The sequence below is a fragment of the Muntiacus reevesi genome, chromosome 14, assembly GCF_963930625.1.
Source record: "Muntiacus reevesi chromosome 14, mMunRee1.1, whole genome shotgun sequence".
Classification (NCBI taxonomy): domain Eukaryota; kingdom Metazoa; phylum Chordata; class Mammalia; order Artiodactyla; family Cervidae; genus Muntiacus; species Muntiacus reevesi.
Window position 1 is genome coordinate 63652399 of NC_089262.1, and position 18724 is coordinate 63671122.

The 18724-nt window shown below is 46.7% G+C and overlaps 1 protein-coding gene across 1 annotated transcript in view; it reads right to left on the reverse strand.

The window, feature by feature from the left end:
* Window positions 1–1808, reverse strand: part of NEURL1B (neuralized E3 ubiquitin protein ligase 1B) — a 44483-nt gene extending 42675 nt beyond the window's left edge. The window contains exon 1 of the mRNA XM_065905513.1: window positions 1630–1808. Within this exon, the coding sequence (XP_065761585.1) occupies window positions 1630–1660 (31 nt within the window). The 5' untranslated portion in view covers window positions 1661–1808. The remainder of the gene's footprint in view (window positions 1–1629) is intronic.
* Between the last annotated feature and the right edge of the window lie 16916 nt (window positions 1809–18724).

Below are 18724 nucleotides of genomic sequence, written 5' to 3' on the forward strand. Positions count from 1 at the left end.
GGGATGGAGACTTCATAAATATCCAGCTATATTTAGCCTGCCCAGCAGGCTACTGTCCCTTCATCTACCCCAAAGCCGACCCACAGGTGGCAGAATGGCTTTTTTACCAGAAGAGCATAAATGTTTCTTAATTAAGAAATCCCACAAAGGGGGCTCCTATCTTTGTGGCTGGGAGGACATCTGCTGTTCTATTTGCCAACATCCGCAGACACCTCCAAACTGGGTGGGTGGGTTCTCTCCATCCCCATTAGCACCATAGCCCTGGCCATAGGGGGCGTGGCCACACTCAGGTAAGAAGACCTGGATTCCAATCCCACCTCTGTCACTGACTAGCTGGTGACCCTCTGCTGGCAACTTCACCTCCCTGAGAATCGGTGAATTCTGTGTGCATTGGCCTGAAAGCTACCCAGGCAGGGACTTATAAGCAGAAGGAGAGGCTCCTCTTCTATAAGCCAGCTTTGGGAATGCAGGAGTCAGCACCATGCATTTCAGTCCCTCCCAGAGGAAGAAACAATTATTTATATATATATATATACATATATACATATATATATGTATATATATATATATATATAGCTCTAGAGCAGAGATGGGGTGATACCTTCCTTTCCTCCTAAAACCTCACATGTGTGACCCTCACCTTCTTCCCAGGATGCTACAAATGCCCAGCCTTAAGGCAGAATAAAGACTTATTCTAAACATTTGGGGGCGGGGAGGAGGGTAGGCAGACAGACACAGATCCCAATCTCAACGCGTCCCCCCGCCCAATACTAGCAACATGACCTTGGGTGTGTCATTTCCCCTCCACAGAGCCTCAATTTCTTCAATATAAAACTGGGATACACACCTTTACCGCGAAGCTTCCTTGCATACTGGGCACTGAGCCTCCAAGCCTCTGAGCAGCGCTGATCTATTCCTATAGTTACCAGGTATTTTCTAGCAAAGCCTTCGCTAGCCCACGCCCACCTTTTCCCAGCTCTGAATCCCCCTACTCTGGCCCTGAAAATTCTGGGGTTGTATTAATTAGGGGGCGATGCGCTCAGCAGCGGCGGCTGCGAGGGGTCTACAGAGCCCCCAGCTGAGCGGACACCAGAGGGGGGCGCAGCCGGGGTGCGCGTGGGAACGTGGCCAAACCAAGCAGCATGTGCCGCGGGGGCGTTGAGCGGCTGCTAACTGAGGTACCCCTGCGAGCACCCCCCGCCCCCCACTCTCATCTGCTGCAGTCTCGGCACAACCGGCGGCTTCTGGCCGTCGGAAACTCCGGGAAGCCTGGCTCCATTCACGCCCCGGAGCGCCCCGGGCTCCTTCATCAGCGCCCCCCGGCTGGAACAAAGGCAACGCGGGGCTCGCAGCATCGCCCCAACGGCCCCTTCGCGCATCTAGCCAAAGCCGGGAGAAGGAGCACGGGGGTCCCCAAGGTAACCAGGACGCTGTACCCGCCCTCTCGGAGCGCAAAGCCCAGCCACTCCGCGCGCGCTGAGCCGGGAGTCGGGAGACTCTAGCCCACGGCGCCAGCCGAGAGCGCTAAGGGAAGTGGGGGTGGGGTGGCTCTCCGGAAGTCACCCAGAGGGTCCCCAGAGGAGAGGAGAACCCCAGCGCCTGCCTCCCGGGCAGGGCTTCCCTGCGTACCTGGAAGGGTCCTGTGCACCGTGTTGCCCATCGCTGCGTCGGGGCGCGGCGTTGGCGGTGGCGCCGCCGCCCTCGGGACGCAGGGAGGCTAATTACGTGCTGGGCCGGGAACCCGGGCCGGGGTCTGGCTCCGGGGCATCGCGGCTGCACCGGCGAGCCGGCGGGCTGAAGCTGGGGCGGGTGCCGAGAGGAAAGCGGCGGCAGCAGGAGGAGGCGGAGCCACCGGCCCGGGCCCGCCGGCTCCGCCCCCGCCTCCCGCCGCCTCCAACCACGCCGGGAGGGGCGGGGCCGCGGCTGCCGCATCTTTTGAAAGTTTGCTCCGGGAGGCGGGAGGGGAACCGCCGAGCATCCCGCTCTCGCCACTCCCGCGCCCGGGTCAGGAAGGCGCGCTGGGCGGTTGGGTGCCCTTGAAGGTGTCAGGCTTGTCAGCCTGCTGGCCTTTCAGTCATTAACTCCAACATTTTGAGAAGGCTTAATGCGTGCCAGGCTCTGGGCCACCGGGGGACAACCTCTCGCCCGCAGAGCTTCTGTGAGGGGGTGCGGGCGTGGGAAGGGTCCGGAACGAAAACACGGAGCACAAGGTCACCTTGGACAGTGTAAAGAGCTTAAACAGTCCAACCAGGGTGACAGGTAGGGGTGAGATCTTGCGCCTACAAGTGGGAGAAACCTAGGCAGTGTCCAAAGATTGGGAGGAGGGAACCTATAAATCATTAATTAAAATATTTATTGAGCACATCCTAGGTGCCATGTGCTGCGCTGGGCACTGTAGATACAGACAATGCATGCTAGTAGTGAAGACAGCAATAACAAGCAATTAGGATCAGATAATACAACGATCAAAGCCAGGACGGAAATAAAACAAGACTGATAGGGTGACTCTGTGGGGCTTAGGGAGAACCTGGGAGCAGGCCAACTCCATCTGAGGATCAGCAAAGAATCAGCATGGGAAGAGTGGGGGACAGCGTCTCTGGCAAAAAGAGTAACAGGCATTCCTCATTCATTCACCCCACCTCTCCAGTAGGGGAACCCAGATCACACTCAGTAGGGCATGAAGCCTGCTAGCCCCTGTCCTCACAGGACAGGGCTCCATTTTTCAGATCAAAACACAGAGGCTTAGGAGGTGCAATGACTTGCCAAAGAAAACCTAATTTCAACCCAGTTTTTTTTCCGACTCTATCTTCCATGCTCTTGTTTCCCTTGTGACTTTGTGAAATATGTTATTACCCCCACTTCTCAGACAGGCAGATTGAGCCTCAGAGAGTGGAGAACAGGTGCCTCAAACTTCCGAGTAAAGCTGGCTGGAGCTGTGTGAAGGAAAGGTGGGTATCTGGGAGAGACACCTCCCCGCACCAAGTTCAGCTGTGGTGCCTTCTGCCTGGAGTGCCTGGTCCATCTCAAAGGGTTCTTGTTCTTCAAGGTCAGGTTAAAGTCTCTACCTCTGGGAAGACGTCTCTGTTCCCCAGCACCCCTGATTTGTCACATATGCTTGAACATAAGGTGGCCTTGTGTTTGAGCTGCTGATTTCTCATATTATGGCTGCTCTCTCAGTCAGCTATTTTTTTTTAAAAACTCGAGGTCCTGTTTAATGTACCCTTAGGAAGGGTACATTAGTTTCATATACCCTCAGTCCATGTGAGTTTGGGATGTATATAGAGGTCAGTATTATTATAAAAGGAGTCTAGAAAAGTTTACTCATATAAAACAGTGCAATGCAAACAGTATTTTGTGACTACAAGTGTCCCAAAGGGAAGGTCACAAAGGGAGGGTGTTGCCAACAGGCCTTTTAAAGGTCACTTTCAGAGCGCTCAAATGAGTGGCAGTGCTGTGCAAATAAAAAATGCATGTCTGCAAATGAAACCCCAACTGTCCAAATACTCTGCAGATGGTACCTGCGGAGGGAACAGTGGCCCGTGGTCACCTGACATGCGGATCCTAAAGAGCTGTATTTAACATCTTGGTCCCTGTGGTTAAGGTGTGCTCTGGAAAACCAGAAAGTCTTCCCCCTGCCGTCCCACCAGATGATGGTGACACTGATGTCAGAGCCATGTGCAAAGAATTTGAACCAAGTAGTTTCTTGAAATTTAGACTGAACAAAAGCATTCTTTCCAAATTAATATTTTATATAAAGATGATTTAAAATATTTATCTCTCAAGAAGGTCTTCCCTGGTGGCTCAGTGGCAAAGAATTCGCCTGCCAGACAGGAGACATGGGTTTGATCCCTGGGTCAGGAAGATCCCCTGGAAGAGGAAATGGCAACCCACTCCAGTATTCTTGCCTGGAGAATCCCACGGACAGAGGAGCCTGGTGAGCTACAGTCCATGGGGTTGCAAAAGAGTCAGACATGACTGAGCGACTAAACAACACCACCAATCTCTCAAAAAAGAAATAAATATTACAAATAGACTTCTCTCTATCTCATCTCCACCCCTTTAAGTTTATATTGTTCACCTTTACTGTGCATCTTTTATTGGGAGAATAGACATTGCCCTTAACCTTTACTTGGGTTACCAAGCAGTCACACGTATATGGTGGTTGCTCACCTCCTCTGAGGTCCCTCTGCACTTTGTCTTTTCTGTTACTTACATCTTCAGGGCAAGTGGTTGTACCTGTTACCCTTCCATCCTCTCTAGTGGCAGATGAGAAGCGTCTGTGGGCAGGACCCGGGACATATTCACTTTGAATCCCCAGTGCCCGTAGTAAGAGTCACATACACATTTGAACAAACTGACTGCAGAGAGGCATTGCTGTGATGTGGGAGAGGAAAGGAGAGAAAGACGGAAGAAGGGCGGGAGGAAGGGCTGGAAGAAGGAAGCGTAGAAAAGAGTTGTGAAGAACTGAGTTTTGGTTGATAGTAGCCCTGGACTTGGGTGTGATCAACAGTGATGTGTGCAGGGAGAAACAAAATAGGGAGGCATCAGTAGAGGTATAGTTTGTAGAACAAAGGAGGAGTTTGTTGTTCCAGCGCACGATTAGACCTTTCTGGGAGAAGTTGCTTTGGTTACAGGCACCACACTTGAGAAGGAAGACAAAACTGCTCCACAAAGGTGGGTCAGGTGGCTTTGGGGGAGAGGGCGATCCCAGTCACCCAGGAGGTGTGTAAACAGGAGCAGAGGGTGCGGAGCATCCCTGGGCTAAGACAGCAGCCTCTAGTCATGACCTCTCCTGGCTCTGACTTTCACACAGCCCCCTCCCCCTTAGCCACATCCAAAATCCAAGAGACAATACTAGCCTCCCTTGGCACCAGGACCCACGCTTGGGTTGCAGGGGCCCCTGGGTGAGGCTGCTTCCCCTGACTGTTCAGTGTTGGCACAGCCTCCCATGGCAGTGGGCAGAGGGAGGGCCTTGGCTGTGCTCCCTGGCATTGCTCCCTCTGGGCATGCCCTAGCAGATCCTGCCCCAGGCATAGCAGGCAGTCAGGTGCACTGAGTTGGTGGGAATTCTGTCCTCTGTAGACTCCTGGGCAAAAGACACCTTCTTTCAGGGAACCCAAGGGCCTTTGCACAGGCTCCTCCTTGCAGCTCAAGAACACTCAAACCACAAAGCTTGGTTTTCAAATTGTTGCAGGAAACCTCTACTTTTCAGCAAACCTTGATCATCAAACCCTCGATTTCCAAACCCAGTGGTCTTCACCCACAAAAGCAAAGTTTTTTTCAGCTCCTGGTTACTAAGTGCCAACCATGCAGTGGATATCAGGCTGGACCCTTTGAGTGCTCCTCCTCACAGCCTAACATTAACGCAATTCCTGTCTGACAGGAGAGGAAACTAAAGCGCAGTGCAAGGAAGGAACTGCCGAGTTCACCCCGCCTGGAGGGGCAGAACGCAGAGGCTTCTAGCTCTCTGCTTACTATACAGAGGAGGAAACTGGCCTCGGGACGACAAAGTCACTCGTCCAGTGGGGCACAGTGGTGAGCAGAGGTGCCACGTGTCTCGAGTTCTAGCTCCCATCCCTTCATCCCTTCATTCACACCATGCTGCCCTCAAAGAGCGAACCATGTTTGGGAGCCACTGACTCTGGCCACAGTTTATGCAGCAGCCAAGACCAAAAGGGAAAGAAGCCCGGGCATGTGGCTTTTTCTCGTCCCGTTCTCTTGCTGGGGAGTACTTGGTGCCAGCATCCTTTCCAAAGGGGAGCTCATCACTGATACACAGGAGGGCTGAATGGACAGAACCCTCCTCCAGAGTCTCCCTGAAGACACACCGACAGCATTCAGATGGATGAGTCCCATATTGGTCATCTGAAAAGGCCACGCACTGACATTTCCTGAAATTCAATGGAGGCAGCTCTGCCACAGACTGGGGCCAAGCATGTCCTGGACTCAACTTTCTCATAACATACAGACAGAGCGTCGATGCTCTGAGACACACCGTCGTGACGGCCATGGAATGGAAACCTGAGGCAGGGGCTGAATTTAAATCAATTTATAAACCCGGTAACTTGCATTCACTGTGTAATTACAATGCTAATCACGACGCAGTAATAGCTAATAACATTTATTGAGTGTGGTATGCTGTTTTAAGTCCTTTAGATGATTTAAGCTCACAATGACCCTAGGAGGTAGTATTATTAGTGTGCCCATTTTATGGATGGAGAAACCAAATCCTAGAGAGTGCAGGTGGCTTGCTCTAGCCACACAGGCAGAGAACGATCTGACTGAACATGTTAGGTTCTGATTTATTTAATCCTCACAATACCACTACAAATAAGAAAAGGAGTTAAAGGATAAGGAGCTGTTTTGTATTTGCTGCCTTTTAAAATCTTCCTCTCCTCCAGCAGTGTAAGGGGCCCTTATCATATCTGTTCTATAAGGTATTCTGGGAGGCTCAGAGAGGTGCAGAAACTTGTCCAAGCCTCACAGCCAAGACGGGAGGACCTGGACAGGAAGCCAGCCTGCTCTGATCTCAGAGTCTGTGCGTTTCTCCTGTGAACCCCTCAGGTGGCTGAGAGTCTGCAGAGCCCAGCCTGGAGTAACCTGGGGGCTGGCCTGCACTGACCACCCCCCTCCCCGGGCCCAGTACACAGCTTGTCCCGGCCTGTGAGAGCCCACTCTCTGCGGTACCCTCCCAGAGCTGTAGAGACCCCACCAGGGGAACCTGGATTTTTAAAGAAAAGTTGGAATAATAAATGTGGAAAGGGCCAAATCCTAGCTACGATACTTACTTACTTACCTTGAATCTTGTTGGCTGTGTGTCTCTGTACAGTTACTTAACCTCTCTGAACATTGGTTGCCTCATCTGTAAAATGGGATGATAATTAATAATGCCTACCTGATAGCTGCTATAAACTTCCAATGAGATTATGATTGCAAAGTGTTTGGTACAGAATAGGTGCTCAAGTGCTTATGAATGAAGGGATTGATGAATCAATAGATAAACCCCAGGAATAGGGGTTGCATCTCATCCAGAGAGGTTGAGGTGCTGGCTGAGGGCTCAGGCTCTGGAACCAGACAATCTGCGTTCATAGCCTGGCTTCCCTCCTATCTAGCTGTGTGGCTTTGAGCGTGTTACTTAACTTCTCTGTGCCTTAGTCCCCTCGTATAAAACGGGCTAGTAAAAGTACCTCAAGTAAAAAGCCTCATAGGATTGTTTTGAGGATTAAATGAGATAATACATGTCAAGTGCTCAGAACAGTGCCTGGCACATGGCGAATGTGCAATGAAACTCAGTCACTGTAGGGAATGTGGGGGAGAATGGGTATATGTACATGTATGACTGAGTCCCTTTGCCGCTCACCTGAAACTGTCACGACATTGTTAATCAGCTGTACCCCAAAACAAAATAAAAAGTGTTTTAAAAAGACTAAGCAAGGAGATCCAAGCAGTCCATCCTAAAGGAGATCAGCCCTGGGGGTTCACTGGAAGGACTGACGCTGAAGCTGAAACTCCAATACTTTGGCCACCTCATGCGAAGAGTTGGCTCATTGGAAAAGATGCTGATGCTGGGAGGGATTGGGGGCAGGAGAAGGGGACGACAGAGGATGAGATGGCTGGATGGCATCACCAACTCGATGGATATGGGTTTGAGTAAACTCCGGGAGTTGGTGATGGATAGGGAGGCCTGGCGTGCTGCGATTCATGGGGTCACAAAGAGTCGGACACAACTGAGTGACTGAACTGAACTGAACTGAACTGAAGCCACTGTTATCATTAATTAGTAGTGTAACTACTGCTATTCCTGGAGTCAGTTGCTTGGGGAAGAGGACATTGCTTCCAGAGGGAGGGGACAGAGGAGGGTCATGACGGGAGTCCAGTGGAGGAAGTCTTGAACACTGCGGTGTCTCCTGTCTTGCCAGGGCTCCTCAGAGCTGGGTCGGAGCTGCCAGTTTTGTGGCTCCTGAGCAGGAGGGTGGAGGGCTTGTGCCAGCCTGGGGCCCCGTAGTGCCCCTTCAGACCATGTGAGGTGTGGGTTATGCCTGGCAGGCCTGGGACCCTTGGCTTCCTGCCACCCTCAGCTGGCCCTGCCCTGGCCAGAGCATCACGGGGATCACAGAGACTCTGGGGCCGTGTGGGCTGCAGCAGGAAGCTGAGTGGAGACCCCAGGTTGGCAGGGATCTGGGGCAGATTGGGGTCCAGGGCAGCTGGGGTGTGTGCGTCTGCATGTGCAAGGTTGTCCAGAGGGCCAGGCCAGGCCCCATGGACGGGTTCCAGTGCACTCTGGGGTGTGGGGACAACCAAGGTCTTCCTCCGGCTCTGACGGGGGACGCTGATGGGAGAAAAAGTCCAGCTCTGGGTCCCCGGCTGGGTGCACACCAGTCCGCTACTGCCCAGCCGAGGGTCCTGGAGCATGTCACATGCCAGCTCTGAGCTTCAAGTTCCTTATCTGTAGACTGGGGACAATAGTTCCAAGCACGAGAATGAAATGAGAAGCAGCTTGGGAAGGAGTTGACTCAGAGTGGATGCCCAGTCCAGACGACCTGAGGCTGGAATTACCACAAGTTTGAAGTAAGATCCAGTGAGGAGCATACTTTTGCTCCAAACCACAGTCTGTAGTATACAGCGCAATAGGGCTGTGTTTCTTGCCAGGAGCCCTGTGAAGCTAGTAACGGCCAGAGACCAGAGGCGGATCTTCGTGGGACAAGTTGGGGGGCGGGGGTGGGAGGTTGAGACCAGGAAGCACAGCAGCACAGCGGGGACCCCGAGGCCAGGTCGGCGTGTTCAGGACGCCCGCATTGCCCTCGCTTGGTTGTGTGATCTCTGGCAAACAACTTCCTTTGCTAAGCCTCAGATTTTTCCTCTGAGAAGTGAGGCAGGCCAGGGTCTGTTGCTGCTGCTGTTCCGTTGCTAAGTCATGCCCAACTTTTTGTGACCCCATAGGCTGCAGTATGCCAGGCTCCTCTGTCCTTCACTCTCTCCCGAAGTTTGCTCAAATTCACGTCCATTGAGTCGATGATGCTATCCAACCATCTCATCCTCTGGTGACTTCTCCTTTTTCCTTCAACCTTTCCCAGAATCAGGGTCTTTTCCAGTGCATCGGCTCTTCGCATCAGGTGACCAAAGTATTGGAGCTTCAGCTTCAGCATCAGTCTTTCCGATTGGGAAGAGCACGTGAGGTCAGTGTTCCTGCTGTGGCTCCATGACCTGGTGTGGAGACTGGTTCAGAGCAGTCTCCTCATCTCTGGCAGCCATTGTAAAAGAGGAGAAAGGAGGAGAAAGCCCGGGGCCTCAGCCTGCTCTCCAGGCTGACGGACTAGACTCCTTATTTATTTAGGCATCCAAGAAGCCACCCCAACCCCTGCTGGAGGCTTCTCCCCATGGTCTGGTTCACACTCAGAGGTTTCTTCCTCATCATCTGCTCAGCTTGAAATGAGGTGTCTGTGCTGCTGGCTGGAGAAGCTCAGACACCGATTGGGACTTAGAAAGCCCAAATCAGCTTGGGGCTTAAGCGCTCACCCATCCAATACCTCAGATGGGCCTCAGTGCCCTCATTTGCAAAATGGCCATGAAAAATTGGTTTCTGGGTTTTGGGGGCTCAGATGGGTGGGGCTGTGACACTGAGGCCATGGGTACTGCAACCTTGCAGTCAAATGCACAGGGCCATGTTGGAGTCCAGGATTTGGTCCCACAGACCTGGGTCTAAATCACGATTCACTTTCTTACTTGCCCTGGTGTCTCAGAGTAATGGGGACTCAATGTCAGGCCGAACTCTTGGGGAACAAGGACACTCTATAAACAAGGGACATTAGTGCTCTCAGAGAAGTAGATACAGGAAGATAAATAGTCTTCTCTCTCCCACTCTGCCCCCACCAACAATTTCTGGTTCCTACTTGCTCTGCCCCTACTGGTCCCATAACTGGGGGAAATCTCGAGAGGGCTCGTTAAAACTCTGTCCCACAGCCATTGTTGGGGCAGTGTCACCCCCTTGCTGGCTGGGGAGAGTCAGCCAGTGCAGGCGGGACGGGAGGGGCTAGGACTGAGGCAGCGGGGCGGGGGATACACAGGGAGGCAGCCCCAGGGTGGGTGCGATGGATGGACGGGCAGGCTGCAGAACCCCAGTACCTGAGAGCAGGTTCCCGCTCATCCAGACGTTTCCCTCACAGCCTCTTTGCCCGTTTCCCTGATGAAGAAACTGAAGCTGGGAGAAGGCAAGGATGTGCCTGCGTCACCCAGCTGGATGCAATGGACTCACGCCTGTCATGGGGTCCCTACATGTGACTCACCTCTCACCTGCAGAAGAGGTTCCTCAGGCCGAGAGGAAGGAGGCCAGGAGAGGAGGTGTGGGTGTCTCAAAGAGCCCACTTTATCTCCCATCCTCCTGGAGTGGTTAAGAGTGGGAGCCCAGGGGGCAGCGGGCTGGGGTTTGAACCCCAGCTTGGGCGCTCACTGCCTGCGGCCTTGGTCTAGCCACGCAAGCTCTTTGTGCCCTGGTTCCATATCTATGTGTGTGCGCTAAGTCGCTTCAGTCGTGTCTGATTCTTTGTGACACTATGGACTGTAGCCCACCAGGCTCCTCTGTCCATGGGACTCTCCAGGCAAGAGTATTGGAGTGGGTTGCCATGCCCTTCTCCAGGTGATCTTCCTGACCCAGGGATCGAAACTGTGGTCCTTACATCTTGTGCATTGCCAAGTGGGCTGTTTATCAGTAGTGCCACCTGGGAAGCCCCGTATCTATGAAATGAGACAAATGATAGAAGCTCCTTGAGAGGGTTGTGAGGAGAGAAGGATCTGATAGACCTGAAACATTTACATGGGCATCTGGAAATAATTCTTAAGAAACGCGTGACCCACAGACAGCCATGGCTACAGGTTCTAACTTCTGCTTTGATAAGCCTCATAAGCTTCTTTTTAAAATTTTACCTTATTTGTTTATTTTGGTTGTGTGGGCCTTCATTGTGGCACACAAATTTTTAGTTGCAGCATGAGAACTCTTAGTTGCAGCATGTGGAATCTAGTTCCCCGACCAGGAATCAAACTTGGATCCCCCGCATTGGGAACATGGAGTCTTAGCCACTAGACCACCAGGCAAAGCCTGCCTCATAAGCTTCTGTTTGCAATTTTTTGGTCTGAAATCCACATCTAAGGGTCTTTCTTGAGGATATAATGCCAACTGGATGGGGACTAAGGTAAGAAATGCCCAGAGATCCTCAGTACACACTGTGCACACCAGTGTGAATTCACTAACACCTCCTACCACAGGTGATGGTTAGCAAACAGGTGTCACTCACAGAACCTTACAGAGCTCCTGGCCATGATGTTTCCACAGAGTTTGGAGTCAAAGGAGAGAAAACTTCTGTTTTAATGTCAAGTGAGAAAGGCTGAACACAAAACTGTTAACTCAGAAGGATGACAAGTTTATAAAAGCAAAATAAGCAAATACACAATGTGTATAAAAACAAGGTGAAAGGAAATGCATCAAAATATGACAAGTCATTTTCATTAAGTGATAAGACATATGGGCTTATTTTCACTATCTGTTGGCAATTTAAAAAAATTCTATTTATTTATTCATTTTTTGGCTGGGTGGCACATGGGATCTTAGATTCCCCAACCAAGGATCAAACCCAGGTCCCCCGTATTTGGAGTGTGGAGCCTTAACCACTGGGCCACGAGGGACGTCCCTGTTGGCAAGTTTTAAATGTTCTGTAATGAGCATGCATAAAATTTTTCTAATGGGAAAGAACTCAATAGACTACTTTTCAAAGATAGCATTTTATCTGGAAGCTGAACCACTGCCTGACCCATCCTTAGCATGTTGGGATGGGTTATCAATTCTTGCAAGCAATGGGACAGGAGTGTGGTGGATAGTGCTTAGTTCACACGTGTTCACTACGTCCCAGGTCTGGGTCAGCTTCCAGGTGTATAGATGTGTGGGGGGTGGGTCTGGGGAGGGGTTAGGCACAGCTCAAAATGCCTTGATACCAAGCTGGCAGGGGGTACAAAGAGAACATTCTGGGGATGTTGCTGTCTTCATGATTTTGCCATAGCCAAATGTTGCCTGTGTTATCACTCACTTCAGAGTTTTGTTTTGTTTTGTTTTTAAATTGGTTCACCTGAAATATATTCAGAAAACTGTAAACATTATTGAGAGGAATCCAAAAACTAAATGGAAGGATATATCATATTCAGAAATTGAAAGATACAATATTTTAAAGAAACCAATTCTCTGCAAACTGACTTATACATACATACATACAACCTAATCAAAATCCTAACAAGGATATGTGTGTGTATGTAACTTCAAAAACAGGTTGTAAAAATCTATGTGGAAGTACAAAAGGTAAATGATAGCCAATTGTAAAAAATAGAGAACAAAGTAAAAGGATTTGCTCTACTGGATACCAGTACCTATTATGAAGCAAAGTAAGATATGTGGTATTTGTATGAGGATAGGCAAATAGACCAATGGAATTGAGACAGATGCCAGGCATAAATCGACTCATGTTCTGTGACAAGTGTGACATTCCCAAGCAGTGGGGGAAAGGGAAAATATTTTCATGACTTGTGCTGGGCCACTTTGATACCTGTATAAGAAAAAAAACTTCATCCCTACCATATTCACTATCACACTATTCACAACATCAATTTCAGAGGACTTGTAGATCTGAATGTTAAAGGTGAAACAGAAAACTTCTAAGAAGCAAATATTTTCATAATCTCAAAGTGGTTCAAAATATACTTTAATAAGACATAGAAAGTGCTAACCATTAAAATGGATTGATAAAATTGACTGAATTAAAAGTTAATATTCTTATAGATGCAAAAATCCTTAACAAAATTCTAGCAAACAGAATCCAACAACATATTAAAAAAATCATACACCATGACCAAGTGGGCTTTATCCCAGGAATGCAAGGATTCTTTAATATCTGCAAATCAATCAATGTAATACACCACATTAACAAATTGAAAGATAAAAACCATATGATTATCTCAAGAGATGCAGAGAAAGCCTTTGGCAAAATTCAACACCCATTTATGATTAAAACTCTCCAGAAAGCAGGAATAGAAGGAACATACCTCTACATAATAAAAGCTATATATGACAAACCCACAGCAAGCATTACCCTCAATGGTGAAAAATTGAAAGCATTTCCCCTAAAATCAGAAAAAAGACAAGGGTGCCCACTCTCACCACTACTATTCAACATAGTTTTGGAAGTTTTGGCCACAGCAATCAGAGCAGAAAAAGAAGTAAAAGGAATCCAGATAGGAAAAGAAGAAGTGAAACTCTTGCTGTTTGCAGATGACATGATCCTCTACATAGAAAACCTTAAAGACTCTACCAGAAAATTACTAGAGCTAATCAATGAATATAGTAAAGTTGCAGGATATAAAATTAACACACAGAAATCCCTTGCATTCCTTTTTTTTTTAATTACAGAGAAGACTTTTATTTGTTTATTTTTAAGTCAAATATTCAATGTATCTGCCTTTTCTTTTCAGGCCTAGTTTTCACAGTACTCTTTCTTGTTAATTTCTTAAAGTTAGTCACAGAGTCGTGTCCGACTCTTTGTGATCCCAAGGACTGTGGCCCGCCAGGCTCCTCTCTCCATGGAATGCTCCAGGCAAGAGTACTGGAGTGGGTTGCCATTTCCTTCTCCAGCCTTGCATTCCTATACACTAACAATGAGAAAACAGAAAGAGAAATTAAGGAAACAATATCATTCACCATTGCAACAAAAAGAATAAAATACTTAGGAGTATATCTACCTAAAGAAACAAAAGACCTATACAGAGAAACCTATAAAACACTGATGAAAGAAATCAAAGAGGACACAAACAGATGGAGAAACATATTGTGTTCATGGACTGGAAGAATCAATATTGTCAAAATGGCTACACTACCCAAAGCAATCTATAGATTCAATGCAATCCCTATCAAGCTACCAACGGTTTTTTTTCACAGAACTAGAACAAATAATTTCACAATTTGTATGGAAATACAAAAAACGTCGAATAGCCAAAGTAATCTTGAGAAAGAAGAATGGAACTGGAGGAATCAACCTGCCTGACTTCAGACTATACTACAAAGCCACAGTCATCAAGACAGTATGGTACTGGCACAAAGACAGAAATATAGATCAATGGAACAGAATAGAAAGCCCAGAGATAAATCCACGAACCTATGGACACCTTATCTTCGACAAAGGAGACAAGAATATACAATGGAAAAAAGACAACCTCTTTAACAAGTGGTGCTGGGAAAACTGGTCAACCACTTGTAAAAGAATGAAACTAGAACACTTTCTAACACCATACACAAAAATAAACTCAAAATGGATTAAAGATCTAAATGTAAGACCAGAAACTATAAAACTCCTAGAGGAGAACATAGGTAAAACACTCTTCGACATAAATCACAGCAGGATCCTCTATGACCCACCTCCCAGAATATTGGAAATAAAAGCAAAAATAAACAAATGGGACCTAATTAAACTTAAAAGCTTTTGCACAACAAAGGAAACTATAAGCAAGGTGAAAAGACAGCCCTCAGATTGGGAGAAAATAATAGCAAATGAAGAAACAGACAAAGGATTAATCTCAAAAATATACAAACAACTCCTGCAGCTCACTTCCAGAAAAATAAATGACCCAATCAAAAAATGGGCCAAAGAACTAAACAGACATTTCTCCAAAGAAGACATACAGATGGCTAACAAACACATGAAAAGATGCTCAACATCACTCATTATCAGAGAAATGCAAATCAAAACCACAATGAGGTACCATTACACGCCAGTCAGGATGGCTGCTATCCAAAAGTTACAAGCAATAAATGCTGGAGAGGGTGTGGAGAAAGGGGAACCCTGTTCATGGGAATTCAAACTAGTACAACCGCTATGGAGAACAGTGTGGAGATTCCTTAAAAAACTGGAAATAGAACTGCCATATGACCCAGCAATACCACTTCTGGGCATACACACCGAGGAAACCAGATCTGAAAGAGACACATGCACCCCAATGTTCATTGCAGCACTGTTTATAATAGCCAGGACATGGAAGCAACCTAGATGCCCATCAGCAGACAAATGGATAAGGAAGCTGTGGTACATATACACCATGGAATATTACTCAGCTGTTAAAAAGAATTCATTTGAATCAGTTCTAATGAGATGGATGAAACTGGAGCCCATTATACAGAGTGAAGTAAGTCAGAAAGATAAAGAGCATTTCAGCATACTAACACATATATATGGAATTTAGAAAGATGGTAATGATAACCCTATATGCAAAACAGAAGAAGAGACACAGATGTACAGAGCAGACTTTTGCACTCTGTGGGAGAAGGCGAGGGTGGGATGTTTCGAGAGAACAGCATTGAAACATGTATATTATCTATGGTGAACAGATCACCAGCCCAGGTGGGATGCATGAGACAAGTGCTCGGGCCTGGTGCACTGGGAAGACCTAGAAGGATTGGGTAGAGAGGGAGGTGGGAGGGGAGATTGGGATGGGGAATACATGTAAATCCATGGCTGATGCATGTCAATGTATGACAAAACCCACTACAATATTGTAAAGTAATTAGCCTCCAACTAATAAAAATAAATGAAAAAAAGTTAATATTCTTTTTATCAAAAGATATTAGTGAGAAAATTAAAAGGCAAGTTACAGAGTGAGAAAAAATACATCATACACTACAATCAACAAAGGATTTGCTTGTTTCTAGAATAAATACAACTACAAATTGATATGAAAAAGACTAATAACTCAATACAGCCACTTTGTTCATTGAGCTTTGCTTTTTTCTTCTTCATAGATTCTAAGGTTTATACAACTTGAGGGTTTATGGCACCCTTGTGTTAAGAAAATCTATAGACACCATTTTTCCAGCAACACGTTTTCACTGATGTCTCTGTGTCACAGGTAATTCTCACAATATTTCAGACTTTTTCTTTATGGTGACCTGTGATCAGGAGTCTTTCTTGTTACCCTTGTAATTGTTTTGGAGGGCCATGAACTGCTACCACTACAAGACGGAGAACTGTTGTGAGTTCTGATGCTCCACTGACCAGCTGGTCCCATCTCTCTTCCTCTCCTCGGATCTCTCTATTCCCTGAGACACAATCGTATTGAAATTAGCCCAGTTTAATGACCCTACAACAACCTCTAAGCATTCAAGTGAAAGGAATAGTCACATGTCTCTCACTTTAAATCAAAAGCTAGAAATGATTATGATTAGTGAGGAAGGCATGCCAAAAGCTAAGACAGACCAAAAGCTAGGCCTCCTGTGCCTGTTAGCCAAGCTGTGAATGCAAAGGAAAAGTTCTTGAAGGAAGCTAAAAGTGCTCCTCCAGTGAACACATGAATGATTAGAAAGCTGAATAGCCTTGCTGCCAATAAGGAGAATGTCTAGATAGAAGATGAAATCAGCCACAATCTTCCCTTAAGGCAAAAAATAGTCCAGAACAAGACCTAACTCTCTTCAGTTCTCTGAAAGCTGAGAGAGGGGAGGAAGCTGCAGAAGAAAAGTTTGAGAAGCAGAGTTTGGCTCATGAGGTTTAAGGAAAGAAACTGTCTCTATAACATAAAAGTGCAAAGTGAAGGAGCAAATGCTGATTTAGAAGCTGCAGCAAGTTATCCAGAAGATCTAACTAAGAGAATTCATAAGGTGTCTACACCAAACGACAGATTTTCAGGGTGGACAATACAGCCTTTGACTGGAGGAAGAGGCCATCTAAGACTTTCATAGCTAGAGAGGAGAAGTCAAGACCTGGCTTCAAAAACTTCAAAGGACAGGCTGACTCTCTTCTTAATGAGCTAATGCGAGTGGTGACTTTAGGTTGAAGCCAAAGCTAATTTACCATTCTGAAAATCTTGCAGCCCTTAAGAACTGTGCCAAATCTACTCTGTCTGCGCTCTGTGTATAACAATAAAGCCTGGATGACAGCACGTCTGTCTACAACATGGTTTGCTGAATATTTTAAGCCCATTGCTGAGATCTACTGCTCAGAAAAAAAAGATTTGTTTAAAAATATTACTGCTCATTGACAATGCATGCACCTGGTCACCCAAATCTCTGATGAGATGAACAACAAGATTAATGTTTTCCTGCCTGCTAATGTAGCGTCCATTCTGCAGCCCATGCGTCAAGGAAAGCTTTGGATATTCACGTCTTCTTATTTAAGGCTATAGCTACCATAGACAGTGATTCTTTTGATGCATCTGGGCAAGGTCAGTTGAAAACATTCTGGAAAGGGTTCTCCATTCTAGATGTCATTAAGAACATTCATGATTCATGGAAAAGGTAAAAATTTTATCATTAATAGGAGTTTTGAAGAAGTTGATTCCAACCCTCATGGATAACTTTGAGGGGTTCAAGACTTCAGTGGAAGAAGTAACTGCAGATATGGTGGAAACAGCAAGAGAACTAGAATTATTAATAGAAGTGGAGCTGAAAATGTGGCTGAATTGCTGCAATCTCATGATAAAATCTGAATGGATGAGGAGTTGCTTCTTCTAGATGATGAAAGAAAGTGGTTTCCTGAGGTGGACTCTTCTCCTGGTGAAGATGCTGTGAAGATGGTTGAAATGACAATGAATGATTTAGACTACAACATAAGCTTAGTCGCTAAAGCAGCAACAGGGTTTGAGAAGATTGATTCTAATTTTGAAAGGTGTTATACTGTGGGTAAAATGCTATCAAACAGCATTGCTTGCTACAGAGAAATCATTTATGAAAGGAAGAGTCAACTGAAGTGGCAAACTTCATTGCTCTCTTATTTTAAGGACTTGCCACAGCACCCTAACCTTCAGCAAACACCGCCCTGCTCAGTTGGCAGCCAGCAACACGGATTCAAGACTCTCCGCCAACAAAAGGGTTATGGATCCCTGAAGGCTCGGGTGTTCTTAGCATTTTTTATCATAAAGTATTTTTTAATTAAGTTTTACCATCTTTAGACATAATGCTATTGCATACTTAATAGACTACAGTATAGTGTAAATATAACTTTTGTATGCGCTGGGAAACCCCAAAATTCATATGACTTGCTTTATTGCAATATTCTCTTTTTTAAAAGATTTTTTTGATGTGGATCATTTTTACAGTCTTTATTGAATTTGTTACAATATTGCTCTTGTTTTATGTTTTGGTTTTTTGGTCACGAGGCATGTGGGATCTTAGTTCCCCAACCAGGGATCGAACCCACACCCCCTGCTTTGGAAGGTGAAGTCTTAACCACTGAACCGCCAGGCAAGTCCCTGCAATCTTCTCTTTATTACAATGATCTGGAACCAGACTTTCAACATCTCTGAGATGTGCCTTTATAAAAACAGGAGAAAACCAAGGACTTCACAAGAATATTCCAATTGCCAATGACTATATAAAATAGTACTGAATCTCATCAATAATCAGGGAAATGAAAAAAATCAAAGTCACAATGATATAACCATGGCACCCCAGCCAGGCTGGCTAAAATGTAAATTTTTGACAATCAAGAACTGGCAAGGATGTGGAGCAACAGGAACTCTCGCACACTGTTGATGAGACTGTTAAGTGGTGCAGTCAGTTTCCGGAAAACAGTGTTAAATACTGTTAGAGCTGTACACACATGTACCCCACGATCCAGCAAAACTACGATCCAGCAAAACTCTCCTACCTATTGACTCAGCATAAATGTCTGTTTATATGAACCTAGAGACCTGTTCCTGAGTGTTCCTA